Below are 15,752 nucleotides of genomic sequence, written 5' to 3' on the forward strand. Positions count from 1 at the left end.
TGCATATTATATGAATTGAACACAGCAAAAATAGCATTTATTTGGATGATGGATTCTATTATTGCCTTGAAATCATGTTACGCAAGAACCTCCTTTAATCATTTTTGCGGTTTAAATATGCAAATGAGGCATTATTTAATGGAATATGCACTAATTTGGATACATTTCTAGTACAAAAATCTAAACGCTGAATGAAGTCAGTTTCAAAGTTCTTGTTTATTTATTTATTTACATTAGAGTAGAGAGAGGGATTTTGAGTATGTCATTTTTGTCACTCCATAATTCAGGAAATACAGACAGAACAATATATTATCACAATTTTGGGGGAAATAAAATGTATATAATCAAGCAAATCCCTTTGTAAAAACCTACAGGACACAGACAGGAATAAAAAGTAAAGTTTGGTGTGTGAGTGTAACTGAAGTGGAGATTTATGGCTCAGTGTAGGAGAAAAAACTCATTTTGAGAAAATAGACTTAAAAACACGTATTGTAATGGACATCTTTTGACACAAATAGATAAAGTGTTATTAAAAAAAAGCACTTAACAGTGTTTTTTGGATGTTTTCTTTCCATTGGTCTGAAAAAAAAAAAAAACCATATGAAAAACCAAAAAGCCCAAAATCTCAAACTTGACAGGTGCATTAAAAAAACAAGTGTCTCCTCTTAAAACTCTAAAGAATCAAATCTGACCCTGGAGCACAAAACCAATCATAAGTAGCACAGGTATATTTGTAGCAATAGACAACAATACATTGTATGGGTCAAAATTATCCATTTTTCTTTTATGCCAAAAATCATTAGGATATTAAATAAAGATCATGTTCCATGAAAATATGTTGTAAATTTGCTATAGTAAATGTTTCATTGTGTGATTTTTGTTCTGTAATATGCATTGCTAAGAACTTCATTTGGACAACTTTAAAGATGATTTTCTCAAAATTTTGATTTTTTTGCACCCTCAGATTCCAGATTTTTTTAAATAGTTGTATCTCAACCAAATATCATCATATCCTAAGAAACCATACATCAATGGAAAGCTTATCTATTCAGCTTCCATATGATTTATAAATCTCAATTTAAATAAATTGACCCTTATGAGTGGTTTTGTGCTCCAGGGTCACATATCAACTCGTGGAAAACGAGCATCCGATGACCCTTTAATCATCACAGGTACGTGTTCTCAATAGCCACATCTCTAAACTGATCAACACTGTGCAGCGCTGGAGAGCAGGATTCCTCCTCCTGGACACAAACAGGACTCTCTGTCTCCGGAGGGGAGCAGCAGAGCTTCTCCACACACTCCTGCCCACAGCGCAAACTGCAGGCCGCGGCGCCGCTCCGGATGAGCTCCGGCTGCACGGTGCAGTGTTTGATGCCGAAAGCGTTCAGCGCTGCTGTGATCCTCTCCATCAGATCTGTGCACTGCGCTGCGTTCAGCCCGTCCGGACAGTGAACGTGCAGCGAGGCCACCAGCAGCGCCTCGGACAGCTGCCACACGTGCAGCTCGTGAACCGACAGCACACCTGGGACTCGTGTGAGCCTCAGCCGCACCTGAGCCACGGAGAGATGCAGCGGCGTCGCCTGCAGCACCAGCAGCCCGTAGCGCCGCAGCCTCGGCAGGGCCGTGGAGAACAAGACCAGCACACACACTGCGGAGAAACCTGCATCCAGATACACCAGGAGATGACAGTCGGAGTGAGGCCGGTGGCAGTGCGCCGCAGACAGCAGGAGAACCAGACCACTAGTTAAAACCAGGACTGAACTCAGAAGGTCCTGGATCACAGCGACGAAGCCGAGCTGCTGTCGTCTGAACCCAGATCTTCCAGGAGCACACTGGGAAACTGTCGGGTAAAAATGAGCAAATTATATATATATTGTGGCATGTTGTAATTTAGGAATCATGTGGACATCTCTATAGATACACACACACACACACACACAAGAAATTTGGTTCTTCAGCGGTTCTTTGTGGTAGCTGAGATGCTCTAAGTGGTTCTTTGGCTCGTAATCATAGGGGAACCAATTTAAGTGATATATAGCAACTATAAAGAACCTGTAATGGTCCTTCAGTGTAGCTATAGCACCATCTTTAAAGATGTAGGTTCTATGTAGCACTTAAAGTGGTTCCCCTATATGATTATGAGCCACTTTTAGTGCTACTTAGAACTATTTTTTAAATAGTATATTACTAGTCAAAAGTTTGAAATAATTATATATTTTTTATTGCTTTTGATAGAAGTTTCTTCTGCTCGTCAATGCTGCATTTTTTAATAAAAAATACAGTTATAAATAGTAAGACTGTGAAATATTATTATCATTTAAAATAGCTGTTTTCTCTTATAAAATGTATTTTAATTCTGTGATCAAAGCTGTATTTTCAGCATCATTTCTCCAGTCTTCAGTGTCACATGATCTTCAGAAATCATTCTAATATGATGATCTGCTGCTCAAGGAACATTTCTGATTATTATCAATGTTGAAAACAGTTTCATATTTTTTATCTTATTCAGCAATGATGCACTAAATTGGTCAAAAGTGACAGTAAAGACATTTATAATGTTACAAAAGATTTCTATTTCAGATAAATTCTTTTCTTTCTGGAAAAAAAAAAATGCTGAAAACAATCCATCAGTTTCCACAAACTGTTTTCAACATTGATAATAATCAGAAATGTTTCTAGAGCAGCAGATTATTATATTAGAATGATTTCTGAAGATCATGTGACACTGAAGACTGGAGTAGTGATGCTGAAAATACAGCTGCGCATCACAGAAATAAATTACATGTTAACAGATATTTGCATTGAGAACAGCTATTTTACATTTGAATAATATTACTGTTTTTACTGTATTTCTGTATCATCTTAAATGAACTTGCTCTCACCGGTGGGTTCAGTGCAGGTGGAGTGACGTGGTTCTTCTGGAAGTTGCTCTGAATGCTGAATGATTTCCTGAGAACTTCCACCGATACGGGGAGTGGACGTTTGCGCAGGACTGGACTGAACTGGGTCAGAGATGCTGGGCTTTGGTAACTCAGCTCGATCTGGATCCAGATCTCTAGATGCTTCAGGGTTGCAGAACATCAGCGTGTCATTCTGGAGAGCACTTCCTACGACACAGTGATCATCAAGATCCTCACAGCCCTTCTGCAGCAGATGCTGATCATCATAAAATACAGAAGCCACAGAATGTGGAGCTGACTGCACTCAACTTGATATTCTGCATTCGCTGAATCACTAAAGCAATGCAAAACTGTTTTTGGGATTAAAGAAGCAGCTCACTGCCAGTTCAAAGACTAGAATAACTCATGTGACAATGAAAATATTAATTATAGACACATTCTCATCGATGCACAACCAAACTGATCACTTCTTCCGATAAATGCTTTCATTTTTTTATTTTTAGGGGCCTCTGGTGGTTTAGGGCTTTTAACGTGGATGCATTAAGAAAGGGTTTGATTCATGTGCAGCCTTCCAAGCTGGTTTTGCAGTGAAGATGAATGACCTTTTACAGGAGTATTTTCCACTCATTTTTCCATAGGGATTAAAAAAAAGTCTTTGTTAATAAGTTATAAGCCATGAACCAAACCAACTTGCTACAAGGAGGACCACAAAATTGCAATTTTTGATTTGAAGCAAAAAAATATTTGAAAATCGGACAAAAAGACAAGACTGTGTACTTAACAGCTTACATCTGGGAAAGAACTACAATCCCATGAGGCATTGTGAATGACATAACCAAATAAAATACAAAATTCTTGATTTAAACATGTTGATTGTGTATACATGCTACGTTTATTGCAAAATATGCATATTACTAAAGAATTATTTCAATTGTTTTTGGAGCATTTACTAATCGCAATCCTCTGACCATTGGTGATTTCTCTGCAGAATCATGGGTAATGTAGTTTTTTCCACCTGTTTGTTGAACACGATTATACACAATGCAAACAGATGGCTTTAGCAAAGCATATAGCATCAATTAACAACCCTAACACAGTAGGTCTGTGTTTAACGGTGTGGAAGTTATTTGACAAAATCCAGTCCCCTATGGAGAAAATGAATGGAGTTTTAACTTCAGGTACCCGACTGCTGCAATCCATAGCTGGACACAAAATATTGTTAAGTGATAATTTTACATTTATATTAACATCAAGCTGAATGGCATGACTGACCAATCAGAAACAAGTATTCCACACATTATAGATGGTTTTATTCAAACACACCTTTGCGTTCTGATGTAGAATCAGGGTTATTTCGCATCAGACTCTTGCTGATCCCATCAGTAGCTTCACCGATCCCTCTGCTGCTTCCTCTTCTCCAGGCCAATACAAGTACATTGAATATCAGACTAGTTCCTCCAACCACAATGGACAGGAGTGGGTGCTGAATGGGTTCTGGCTGGACAAGATGTGTGAGAATCTCCAGACTGATGGAGACACACTGAGATGCCATGAGCAGAGCTGAGATCAGGACGCCGAAGGGTTTGAGACGCATCCTTCTGTAGTCCGCAGCATACGGAGGACTCGGACCTCCTGAAGAGACGTCTGGACGGGATGGACCAGCGGTCGTGGAGGGATCGGGTGAGCAGGGAGAACTAGAATGATGCTTTATTGCTGATAGAGTCAGATTTATGAAAATGTAGAGCGTGTGGAAGCTGTCCACCGCGATGAGGAGAGATCTGCAGATTCGGCCGACTACAATCTCAAAGACCAGGAAGCCCAAGGTCAAGACCAGCACGCACATGTAAGAAGAGCTGGATATCCTCGCCATCACACCTGCACAATAACAACTAATGATAGGTTTTAAAGTCACTGTTAAATCCAGGAGTGTTTGTAAAGTTTCTTCACTGATAGTGCACTCTTTTTTGACACTAATTTTTGAGAAGATTGCAAAATGTAAACTCAGAATTCCGAATTGTGAGAGGAATTCTGCAAAAAAGAAATTGCAAAATGTAAACTAAAAAACAAAAAAAGTCCAAATGTAAATGGAAAAAGTCAGAACTGCAAGATGTAAAATCAGAATTCTATGTGTTTATTTCACTGATGTTTGCTGTAGACAAACAGAGCACAAACACAGAGTCGAGCTGAATACTAAGTGTCAAAGATGGACTCGGTTGCCATGACCTCTATCAGGACTTCAGCGCATTCAGACTGTACGAATCAACAGAATGCTCTTTCTGGAGACACTCCAACCTGAACTACAATAAAAACCCTGGACTGGAGGAAAAACACACTGAAGCAGCAAGTGAAGGTACACCAGCTCATAACTTTAATTATTATGTGCTTCTAGCCTGGAATGGATGGAGAGACAGTAAAGTGTTTACGCTGGATTAAACAACTATTAACACTTACATTAACTGCCAATAATAAGCTGTTGGATTTATTCTGTGCTTAACAGATCAGTAGGTTCACATACACCAAAAATATAAGGTTTTCATTGTGACATTATTTTTATGACAATTAAACACATGCGTAATTGGCCTCACATTTGTACTTTAATTTTTGCTGATTTCAATAAGATATTGTGTGAAGATTATTATGATTTCTTAATAGTAATTACTATATAGATCTATCTATCTATCTATCTATCTATCTATCTATCTATCTATCTATCTGAATCAAGGTTCAAAACTTTTTTCTATGCATTTTAATGTACAATAATCGTGTAATTAAATAATGTTTTTTAAAAAGTTATGTAAATAGGGAAGAACAGCTTATTTTTCAACTATTTGTTTGCAGTTAAAATTGTGTGTGGGGGGTGAAATTGCAATATGTAAACTACAAACAAACAAAAAAAAGTTAAACAAAAAAGTAAACTGAGAAAAAAGTCAAAACTGGGCTATAAAGAAAAACAAGCAAAAAAAAAGGTTATTTACCTTTTTTTGCTTTTTTGTTTGATTGTTTTATATATATATATATATATATATATGTATATATATATATATATATATATATATATATATATATATATACACAATCACACAAAAAAGGTAAAAAATGTAAACTCATTTTAAATGTAAAAAAATAATAATAATCAATATTTTTCACTTATTTTTGCAGTCAAAATAACGCTATATTGTAAAAACTCAACAGTTCTCAGTCAAACTGGTGTATAAATCAAGAAGATCAACATTGTACCTGTTTAGGACGTCCTGAGCGCTACAGGAGAGTCTTCAGAGAGTTCACAGAGTGAAAGAGTGAGCTGTCAGTTTGTAAGAGGATCTTCTGTCCACCGGAGAAGAGCAGAGCAGAAGCAGCTCGCCTCACATTCTCACGGCCTGCATTCACAGCTCCAACTGATGTGCAGAAAAAGTGTCCACGAAGGGAATTCACATGGAAAGACTGTGGCTCTGTTTAACTCTTTCTTTGCCTGAGGGAATCCTCACACAGCTCTGACAGAGAACACAAGGCTGAAAACTAACACGTCACTTTGAGTTTGACAAGCGAGAGGCTCTTAAAAGCACTAAACCAACAGCAGAACACAATCAAAACACTGCCTGAATGCAACAGATACAGCTCTTACCTGAGCGCAAAAACACGCTTCAGATTTAACATTTACCCAGTTGTACGTTGTGCAGTTGATCAGTAATTGTGGAAAACGACTGTAATACTCTGATATTAATGACTAACAGGAGTCAATGTACAAGTTCTTTATTTTTTCCACCCGTTCAGTCCTGTTTTGATCAAAAAAAGCTGATGACAACATTTCAGTGTCTAATGTTTTGACTTTCAAAGGACAGTGTATAAAGAAAAAATTATAAACATATCTACTACTACACTGAATAAACAAATAATATATTTATCTGAAATGAAATTTCTATTCAATTTCACAAATAATTACAAAGTAACTGCATTATAGCATACTAGCTGTTTTTTAAGTACTTATAAACTTTAATTTACTTTATTTATCAGTGTAGCTATTCATTTACATTGATAATCATGGCAAAACGAAAAAGAAAAAAGAAAAGGAAAAAAAAGAACAACATCTGGTCTATATGCAAAGCAGTAACCTAATTCACACTTGTAAAAGAGACACAGTCATGCACTTTAATCCTGAAAACAGAAACTCACGCCATCCTTTTGCGCAGAAATCCATGTTCGCACATCTATTTAATAATCCTTATTTAACCAGAAAAGACTCTCTGAGATTAAAAATCTCTTTCAAAGGAGTGACCTGGCCAAGATGAGCAGCAATACAATAAGTTTCATCACAGGCTTACACAATACGAACAAACTAAAAACACTTAAAACAATTACATTTCACTGAATTATCTTCCATTTGCTGAATAACTTCTTTAAATTGATCCAAAGACAGCAAATTTTGTAGCTTCAATTTCGATTGAAGGTCATTCCATCATACACAAAAACTTTCTTACCAAATTCAGATCTAACAAATGGAACAGACAGAGTGTAATAGTTTTCAGAACGCATAAAATATTTCTCAACAGTTTTCTGTTTTATAAGACAGCAAAGATAAGAAGCCAACATCCCCAATATGGCTTTATAAATAATTATTACCAATGCATTTTTCTCCTACTACACAATGAGGGCGAACTCACTCTGTTATACAAGGCACAATGATGAGTTGAGGGTTTACAGTTTGATATAAATCTTAGAGCATCATGATAAACAGCATCTAAAGTAGAGAAAAGATATGAAGGTGCAAACTGATACACTACGTTGCCGAAATCAAGTACAGATAAAAACGTAGCAGAAACTAATTGCTTTCTTGCGTCAATTGACAAACAAAACTTGTTCCTAAAATAAAACCCAAACTTATTTTTTTTTCTTCAGTTGAGTAATATGTGAGCCAGAAGATAAAACATCGTCAACAATGATGCCAAGATATTTGTACTCTTTTACTAATTCAATCATGGTACCTTGTAAGGTCTGAAGAGAAATTAAATTACTTTCAAGTTTTTTTGAACCTGAAAACAACATTCAGAACAAGTTTTAAACTGGAAAGCCATGACTGAATGACATCAAAGGCTGACTGAAGCTTATACAAGGCTTGCTGCCCAGAAGAAGCACTACAGTACATGATAGTATCATCTGCGTAAAAATGGTTAACATCTTGAATGTCATACTCGAGACTATTTATATAAATGGTAAATAAAAGGGGTCCCAAGACAGATCCTTGGGGAACACCTTTAGCAGTCTCCAATGAATCGGATAGTTTACTTTCTATTTGTACACAATGAGTTCTTTGAACGCAAAGTTTCTGTGGAGACAGCAGTTGCGAGCAAACAGCAAATTCAAACTAAGTGGACATTTAAGGGAAACGGTGCAGGCAAACCATGTATTACACAACATTTTACCACAAAATAATTAAGGCAATAAAAGAATTAAGACATTACCAGTTTGTTAGTTCTCTTATAATCCATTACAGCATACAAAACAATCGTAGCAAAATGGCGGCAGCTGCGTTTGTATGAAACGAGAGCGAGTCCATGTTAACAGAAGCAAAGGAAGCAAAGTTTCCTTACTTTAGCAAAGGAAAACCTGTCTTCATCTTATATTAAAATCTTATATAAAATCTTATATTGAAATCCTCTGACATTCTTCTTTACAAATACTTGTTTTCTGCTTCTAATTAGTGACCAATGTTTAGTTTTGATCTCTCCCCTGTGCTTCCACGTGAGCGGTGCATGCGCAAAGCCGACAACATATGTAATTCCCCCGGAACTGCTTCTGTTTACAACAGTGAGCACAAGCTAGATTAAATTGATTATTGCGTTTTGAATATGGATATTTTTCTTACAAAAATGCATCGCTTCGCTACAGGACGATTTTGTTCACCCCCCGGAGCTGTGTGAGACACTTTTTATTAAGGATGGGCGCTTTTTATTTCACTTCTTTTGGACTAAAGCACTGCAACACCCACTTAGTGCCATGAAACAGCTTGAAAGATCAAAGACAATTTTAAATATAACTCAGACTGGATTCATCTGAAAGAAGAAAGTCATATACTACACCTAGGATGACTTGAGGGTGAGTAATTTATGGGCTAATTTTTGGGTGAACTAACCCTTTAATATATTTATATTAATTTAATATAAACAGATGATACTTTATAAAGTTTATCTCAATATTATCTCATATCTCATATGGCTGTGAGATTTACGGATTTATGGATCTGGTTCGAGCTATAATGATTCAAAATGTGATGTTTTCCAATCCACTGCAATTTTGGCCGCTTCTGAAACCGGTCATATCAGAACTTATACATGGCTTATTCAAGGATGTGCATTTATTACATGAACTAATTAAACATAAAAAAGAGTCTAAAATGCGTGCGCATCACTGATCTCTAAATAGTACCATTGAATGATATATAAAAGTTTAACTTAACGCTGTTAAAATCGATGTATGAAACTGTTTGCTGAAATAACCACACTCTTAACAACTGCACTGAAATAAGAGCATGATTCGCAAGAAATTGTATTCATTACTATTGCAACAGATTCCAGGTATGTTCTTTCAGAATCATCACTGGCCGGAAGAATAAAAGGTTCTCAATTTCTTCACTTTAAAATAATGAGGAGCAGCATATTTTCCTGAAATAAAGGGGAGGAAAAAGTCTATGCTTTGCAATGTAGTGAAAATTAGTTTCATAAAAGTTAAAATGGCACACAGCAGACACATTAGCCTACTGGGGTGTCATTTATCAACTACATGACAGATAATTACATGTAACAATAATTATCTTGTCATGCTACATAAATTAAAACAATACTGATACATCCATTTCATTTCCTTTCTCATACTCTGATGATGTGAAATAATCAAATTTTCAAAAATTATTCCTCTATCTGAAGACCTGATCCTCCCACCATGGATAATCAACCCAATTCATTTATTAAATGTCGTGGGTTGTTCATCTGTTAGCCTAAAGCTCAGCTTAATTTAATTTAGCAAAACAATCATTTCAGGGACATGGCAAATTACAGGATAATGATTTTTTTTTTCGTCTGTGCATTATAATGAAGGCTTTGCAAAACTGCACAGCATTTTTAGCTTTTTAAACAACATACTCCATCCTACACCAACTAAAGCTGAAATCTGAAAGAGCTGAAATCTGCAGGACGGTAGCTCTCTAGAGTCTACAGTAGACTGTATCAAGTGGAAGCCCCTCTTCTCGAGATGACACATATTTTAATAAAAATAAACAAATACATACAAAGGTTACACACTCAAATGTTACACTAGATTAAGTACAAGAAAATGTATAAGTGATAAGTTGTCTTTTTGAATTTCAAAATACACAGTTATGATGATCTATATTAAATCTGGACAGCTCAGGATATAAGCCCATCACTAAAAATCTGACCTTGATTTTCCTTGGTTTTTAGTGGTGTATATATCAACTATGTTCTTAGTGTCCTTTGGATAAAAACCTTGACACTAGTGATGGGAAGTTCGGCTCTTTTCAGAGAGCCGGCTCTTTTGGCTCAGCTCCCAAAGAAGAGCCGACTCTTTCGACTCCCGAACGGCTCTTAATTGAGGATTTTTTTGTAGGCCTTTATTTTACCATAACTTTGCAAAAATTAATGGTTTGTGTGTTGAAAACCCTTTCATGTGCAGTATTTTTATGAGAATCCTTATAATTGCCTAATTTTGTGCATTTATTTTGTTACAAAACCATTATTTTGTTTGTTTTAATATTTTAATCAAACATTTTATTGCACAAATTAACAACAAAACAGCAAATAAATCCACAGAACAGAACTAGAACCAAACTCAAGCAAACAGTATTAATGTCCTCAGTGAAGATTGGCATTCAAAAAAAAACAGATGCCTCAGCTTTGATGGACTGATCCTATTTCTTCTTTCTGTGATTATCTGCCCTGTTTCACCCCCCCTCTCTGTTTTTACATAATGGTATGATCCCATATCCTCACATCTGATTGGCCGCGATGCGATTGCTGACCAATCAAAACAAAGCTCTGCCTTGAGGTAAGCGGCAAAAGGAAAAAAAACTGGGAGCCGGCTCTCACTCGATGCGAGCCGGCTCTTCTGATTCACTACAAAGCATCGGCTCTCAGAGCCGCATCTTTTGCGCATGACACATCACTACTTGACACCCCATTACTACTAAATTTTTTAGTAAATGTGGTAGACCACACCTGTTTGCCTGTGTTTTGGACACTGTTGTTTGGATTGCTTGCGCTGTGATTTTGACCTTTTGCCTGGTATTTAGATTGTGACTGTGGATTACTCTTATTAAATCTGCGTTTTGATCTTCAACCCAAGTCTTGGAGCAGTGTGTATCACAAATACACTTTTTCAAATAATGCGTTCATTTTTATTTTATATTATTGTTCAAATCATCCGGAGGTCAGATTGGATATCTTTGTGGGCCGTATGTTTGACACCCCGATCTACATTGTAGACAATATCTAGTGAATCCAAATTGATTCTGCACTCAACTTCATGGCCATTACCTATAAAACAAGACAATGAAAGAAGAAACACATGACAGTGTGATGCTGTGTCTATGTGTCTTCAGTCTATGTTGATTGTGTGACTGACGTCTCTGTAGCAGCTCCTTATTCACCATCAGCTGATCCTGAGGACACTGGACTGACGTCTAAATACTGAGAGTCTACAATAAAACACACAGTTAGTCACATATGAGTATGAGACATTACTGCTGTCACAACACATCAGCAGATCCATTTCAGAAAAAAACACAGTATATTCATATTACAGCCAGAGATATGAATGAACAACTGATCATAGATTAATAACAGTGAATGATCAACAACTCTCTCTTTATCATTTACACACAGAGACACTGGAAGAGATGAAAATATTCATATATTCATAGATCATCACAGAATTAAACAGTTTGAAATACAGAGACTAAAGTGGAGCTGAATTATTATCTTATATTCTGCAATTACACACATATGAGGCCTGTTACTAAACATTGGCCATTTTAAAATATTTAAATAACAATATACTCACAATAGTTTAATCTCTCCAGTTTATAATGTGGATCATCTTTCAGATCAGAGAGTAACTTCACTCCTGAAACTCCTAGTTTATTCTCAGTCAGATACAGATATCTCAGGTGTGAGGGGTTTGATCTCAGAGCTGAAGCCAGAGCAGCACAACCTTCACCTGTGACGCCACAATATTTCAACCTGTAGAGAACAATGATACACTCTTCACTCTCTCCGATCAGATCAGTTTAGCAGTGAATCCATTAGTAAGGAGAAAGTACAAATTAGAGGTCTGCATTCCTGAGTATAGCACGGTAGCGGTCGGTAACTCTGGTGTAATTTGAATGGGAGCAGGCGGTCTAACAATATTCTGTTCCCGACATCCATTCAGAACAGCATTTCTTCGCTTTATTCTTATTGACCACCGGTACAGCCTGCACTTGGACTGTTATGCACTTTCTGCATCACACGTTTTATTTGCGGGGTCTGTGCGCAGCATGTGCATAATGATGCTCAGAGCAGGCTGCACGGGTGGTAAATATACGGCCCTGAGACAGAACCGGGAGGCTGTCAATGAATGACAGTGCAGAATAAAGATTGGAGCAAAGTGTGGAGGCACTGTCCTTGAAGGACGTTCAACTCGGTATAAGCTAATAGTCTATTTTTGTACAACCTACATTATTATTTTTTTCTCTCTGCGACACTTTTTCCTATTGTGTTGTAAATGTAAAACGAACTGTATCCTGACAAGATAAATAAAAATAAGAAATACAATGTTAGTACAACATTTTTATTTTCTCTTAACACTTTTTTCCTACTGTGTTGCATAAAATATTAAACAAATGTTATTAATATTAAACAAGATAATTCATATGAATTTAAGTCAAATTCAAGACTCTTGACAAGTCGAATAAAAAGACTAAGGCTGTAAGAAAATATTGTTACATGTGAGTATCGCGATATTTTGTTTGCCGATACTGTATCAATTCTCAAAAACACAATATCGATATAAAAAAAAAAAGTATACAAGATTCATGGCAGTTGTTTAGTTTTGAGTTTATATCCCGACCGCTATATAGCAGTCTTCTTTCCTTCTGAATTTTAACAGTGACAACGTGTGTCTTCCACTCCTACAAGGTTTGTCCCTGCCCTCTCCCGCAAACATTCTAATATTGCATATAAGTTTTGCATTTCAGGGAGCTGCTATCAATGGGGAGTATTTAAATCTCGATCCCGCTGTTCACTTTCACAATCACGCACTCTCTGTGTAAAGGGTTACATCTTACGATATAATAACCATGGTCTTGTAGGTCATCCCTCCTTTCGACCCATGATGAGTCAAATCTGACTCCTGCAAGCACTTAATTGTTCCCCTTTTACTCGTACTGCACAAAATGTGGTTCAATAGCGTTGAATGTTACAGGGACAGATTAATGCAAATGCAGATACCACTGTGTTCTGGTTAATATAGCGATAGATAGATAGATCGATAGATAGATAGATAGATAGATAGATAGATAGATAGATAGATAGATAGATAGATAGATAGATAGATAGATAGATAGATAGGTAAATGGATTTTTTTTTTGCTAAGGTTTGCATATGGTGGTGTGTTCTAAATGACAGTTTTCCTAAAATTATATCCTATTCTCCTATTCCTAAAATAAGAAATATCCCAATATATCGTCTTGCTTACAGTATCGCAATATATCACAACATATCATATCGCAACCCTTGTATCGTGATATGTATTGTATCGCCAGATTCTTGCCAATACACAGCCCTAAAAATAACATACAATTCTGTGCAGACTACACTTTTATTTGTTAGCCTATCTCTCTTTCTTTCAGCAGCGGAAATGTAAACGTGAGTTTCTGGAAACAAGATCTAAATTTAGTGGGAACGGTCGGGTCGGGAAGAAAATTATTCTAAGCGGACAGCAGGTGAAAACAAGAGTGAATATGTAGTGGGAGCAGGTGGGTGAGGAATATAAACTTGTGAGAGCGGGACTAAAAAATAGACCTCTAGTACAAATCAATGTGTGATGCATCATTGGACTGAGATTTGAAATGTCAAAGAACAAAAAAAAAAAAAACACGATCATAAATCATTTAAAGCCTCATTCAAAAATATAAATATTTCTTTATTGCACTGTCAGTATTTTTAACCAAATTGTCTGTCTTATGTAGACATTTATACAAATCTGTTAAATCACACTATTCATTACACAGCTGAGCTTTATGGTGCTATTTTGATCTGTATTAATATGTATGGAGTAGCCTAGTGGTGTGTGTGTGTGTGTGTGTGTGTTTCTCCTCCATCACCCAAGGATAGCAAAACCTGAGATCACCTACACTGTGAGATATTATTCATACTTAGTGTAAATTGTGGCAGATAGCAGTGGTGTAGTCAGGGCCATACGTGAGTATACGCCGTATGCTTTTTTCCCTGGCTGTTTGCATATTACGACTTCTAAGGATCAATATTTGCATATAGCCTTAGTATACCCACTTGTTTTGTTGCTTCGCAAGTCTGTAATCTACTGTCATGAAGCGTTCCCTTTAATGGTGCCCCATACTGTTGTGTGAAATTTGTGATTCTTTGTAATTGGTGCATTATCACTTTTGTCATTCTACCTTTTCCTGCCCAATGGGGCCCATCATTGACTAAGTGCGCGTGTCCGCTTGCCGCAGCGAGAAAACTCCACTCATTGCCGCTCACACTCTGTTTTTTGAGCGACACTGAGCGTAGTTCTCATGCTGCAACAGTGGACACAACTGAACACGACAATATGGCTGGCATTATAGGAAATATCGGACATTTCGACGAAAATGCTGAACAATGGAGCTCATATACAGAGCGATTTGTATATTTCCTACAGGCTAACGCCATTGAGGGTGAGAAGATTGTAACTACTTTTCTCAGTGTGATGGGTGCAAAGACCTTCAACTTTGCTATGCAGTCTCGTACAGCCCGCAAAACCATTTTTCACCTAAACCGTTGGTGATAGCGAAAAGATTTCTTTTTCAAAAGAGAAATCAGGAAGAGGGAGAAACTGTTACTATGTTTGTTGCTGCACTGAAGAAACTTTCTGAACACTGTGAATTCGGTGATGTTTTGAATGAAACAATCAGGGACAGGCTCGTATGTGGATTAAGAAGTGAAGCCATTCAAAAAAGACTTTTAAGTGAAAGTAATCTCACATTGCAGAAAGCTACCAAAATAAGTGTAAGTATGGAACTTGCTGCTAAGGAAGCATAGTAATTCAGTAATGCAGATAAAGTTCACAAATTGTCTGCTGACATAAACACATTCCAGAATTCCCCTTGTACAGCTTCTAAAAATGCAACATGTTATAGATGTGGCAGAGTCGGACATCTTGCATCTGAGTGTTGGTGTAAAGAATTGGGGTGGAAAAAAATAACGTGCTTGCAGAGGAAAACAAAAGACTGCAAAACAATTCAATAAAATGCCTGGCACATCAACGAACAAGAAGAATGTGTATACAATGCAATCAAATTGCAAGAAATACACAGACGACACTGACTCCTCTTTGAAGGAAGTTCCTCTAAAAATGTCTGCCTAAAGCCCACTAATATAGTGTTGAAAACATATATGGGGGAGCCTGTGGCCATAAGAGGTATAATAGATATGGAAGTGGAATTAAATGGTCAGTCAGCAACACTGCCACTGTATGTGGTTAAAGGGGACTGTCCAGCTTTACTTGGAAGAGAATGGTTGGAAACAATGAAACTGGACTGGCCGATGATGAAGATGGTGTCAAAGGGAAACAGTGAGCTCA

General features: G+C 36.9%; 1 protein-coding gene and 1 long non-coding RNA gene across 3 annotated transcripts; both read right to left on the reverse strand.

Moving 5' to 3' along the window:
* Positions 1-1,025: 1,025 nt before the first annotated feature.
* Positions 1,026-5,073, reverse strand: LOC109109670 (zinc transporter 1-like). 2 transcript variants are annotated; one of them, XM_042743925.1, is made up of 3 exons: positions 4,227-5,073; positions 2,886-3,065; positions 1,026-1,843 (listed from the first exon to the last, which is right to left on the reverse strand). In XM_042743925.1, the coding sequence occupies exons 1-3, from the start codon at positions 4,771-4,773 to the stop codon at positions 1,167-1,169; spliced, it is 1,404 nt and encodes a 467-aa protein (XP_042599859.1). In that variant the 5' UTR covers positions 4,774-5,073; the 3' UTR covers positions 1,026-1,166. The 2 variants fall into 2 exon arrangements, with proteins under 2 accessions (XP_042599859.1, XP_042599858.1); XM_042743924.1 differs by having other exon boundaries at positions 2,886-3,110.
* Positions 5,074-10,120: 5,047 nt separating this feature from the next.
* On the reverse strand, positions 10,121-13,472 carry LOC122140403. The gene is made up of 2 exons (XR_006157070.1): positions 11,973-13,472; positions 10,121-11,607 (listed from the first exon to the last, which is right to left on the reverse strand). It is a non-coding gene; the product is annotated as an uncharacterized LOC122140403 (long non-coding RNA).
* Between the last annotated feature and the right edge of the window lie 2,280 nt (positions 13,473-15,752).

The sequence above is a fragment of the Cyprinus carpio genome, chromosome B18, assembly GCF_018340385.1.
Source record: "Cyprinus carpio isolate SPL01 chromosome B18, ASM1834038v1, whole genome shotgun sequence".
NCBI classification, from domain to species: Eukaryota; Metazoa; Chordata; class Actinopteri; order Cypriniformes; family Cyprinidae; genus Cyprinus; species Cyprinus carpio.

Excerpts from the sequence above, each read along its gene's own strand:
- LOC109109670 (XM_042743924.1), bottom strand. The coding sequence starts at position 4,773 with ATGGCGAGGATATCCAGCTCTTCTTACATGTGCGTGCTGGTCTTGACC. Across the intron at positions 3,111-4,226 it reads TTCTACATCAGAACGCAAAG|GAAGTGCTCTCCAGAATGAC; the intron begins GTGTGTTTGAAT and ends ACTGTGTCGTAG. Across the intron at positions 1,844-2,885 it reads CACCTGCACTGAACCCACCG|TTTCCCAGTGTGCTCCTGGA; the intron begins GTGAGAGCAAGT and ends TTTACCCGACAG.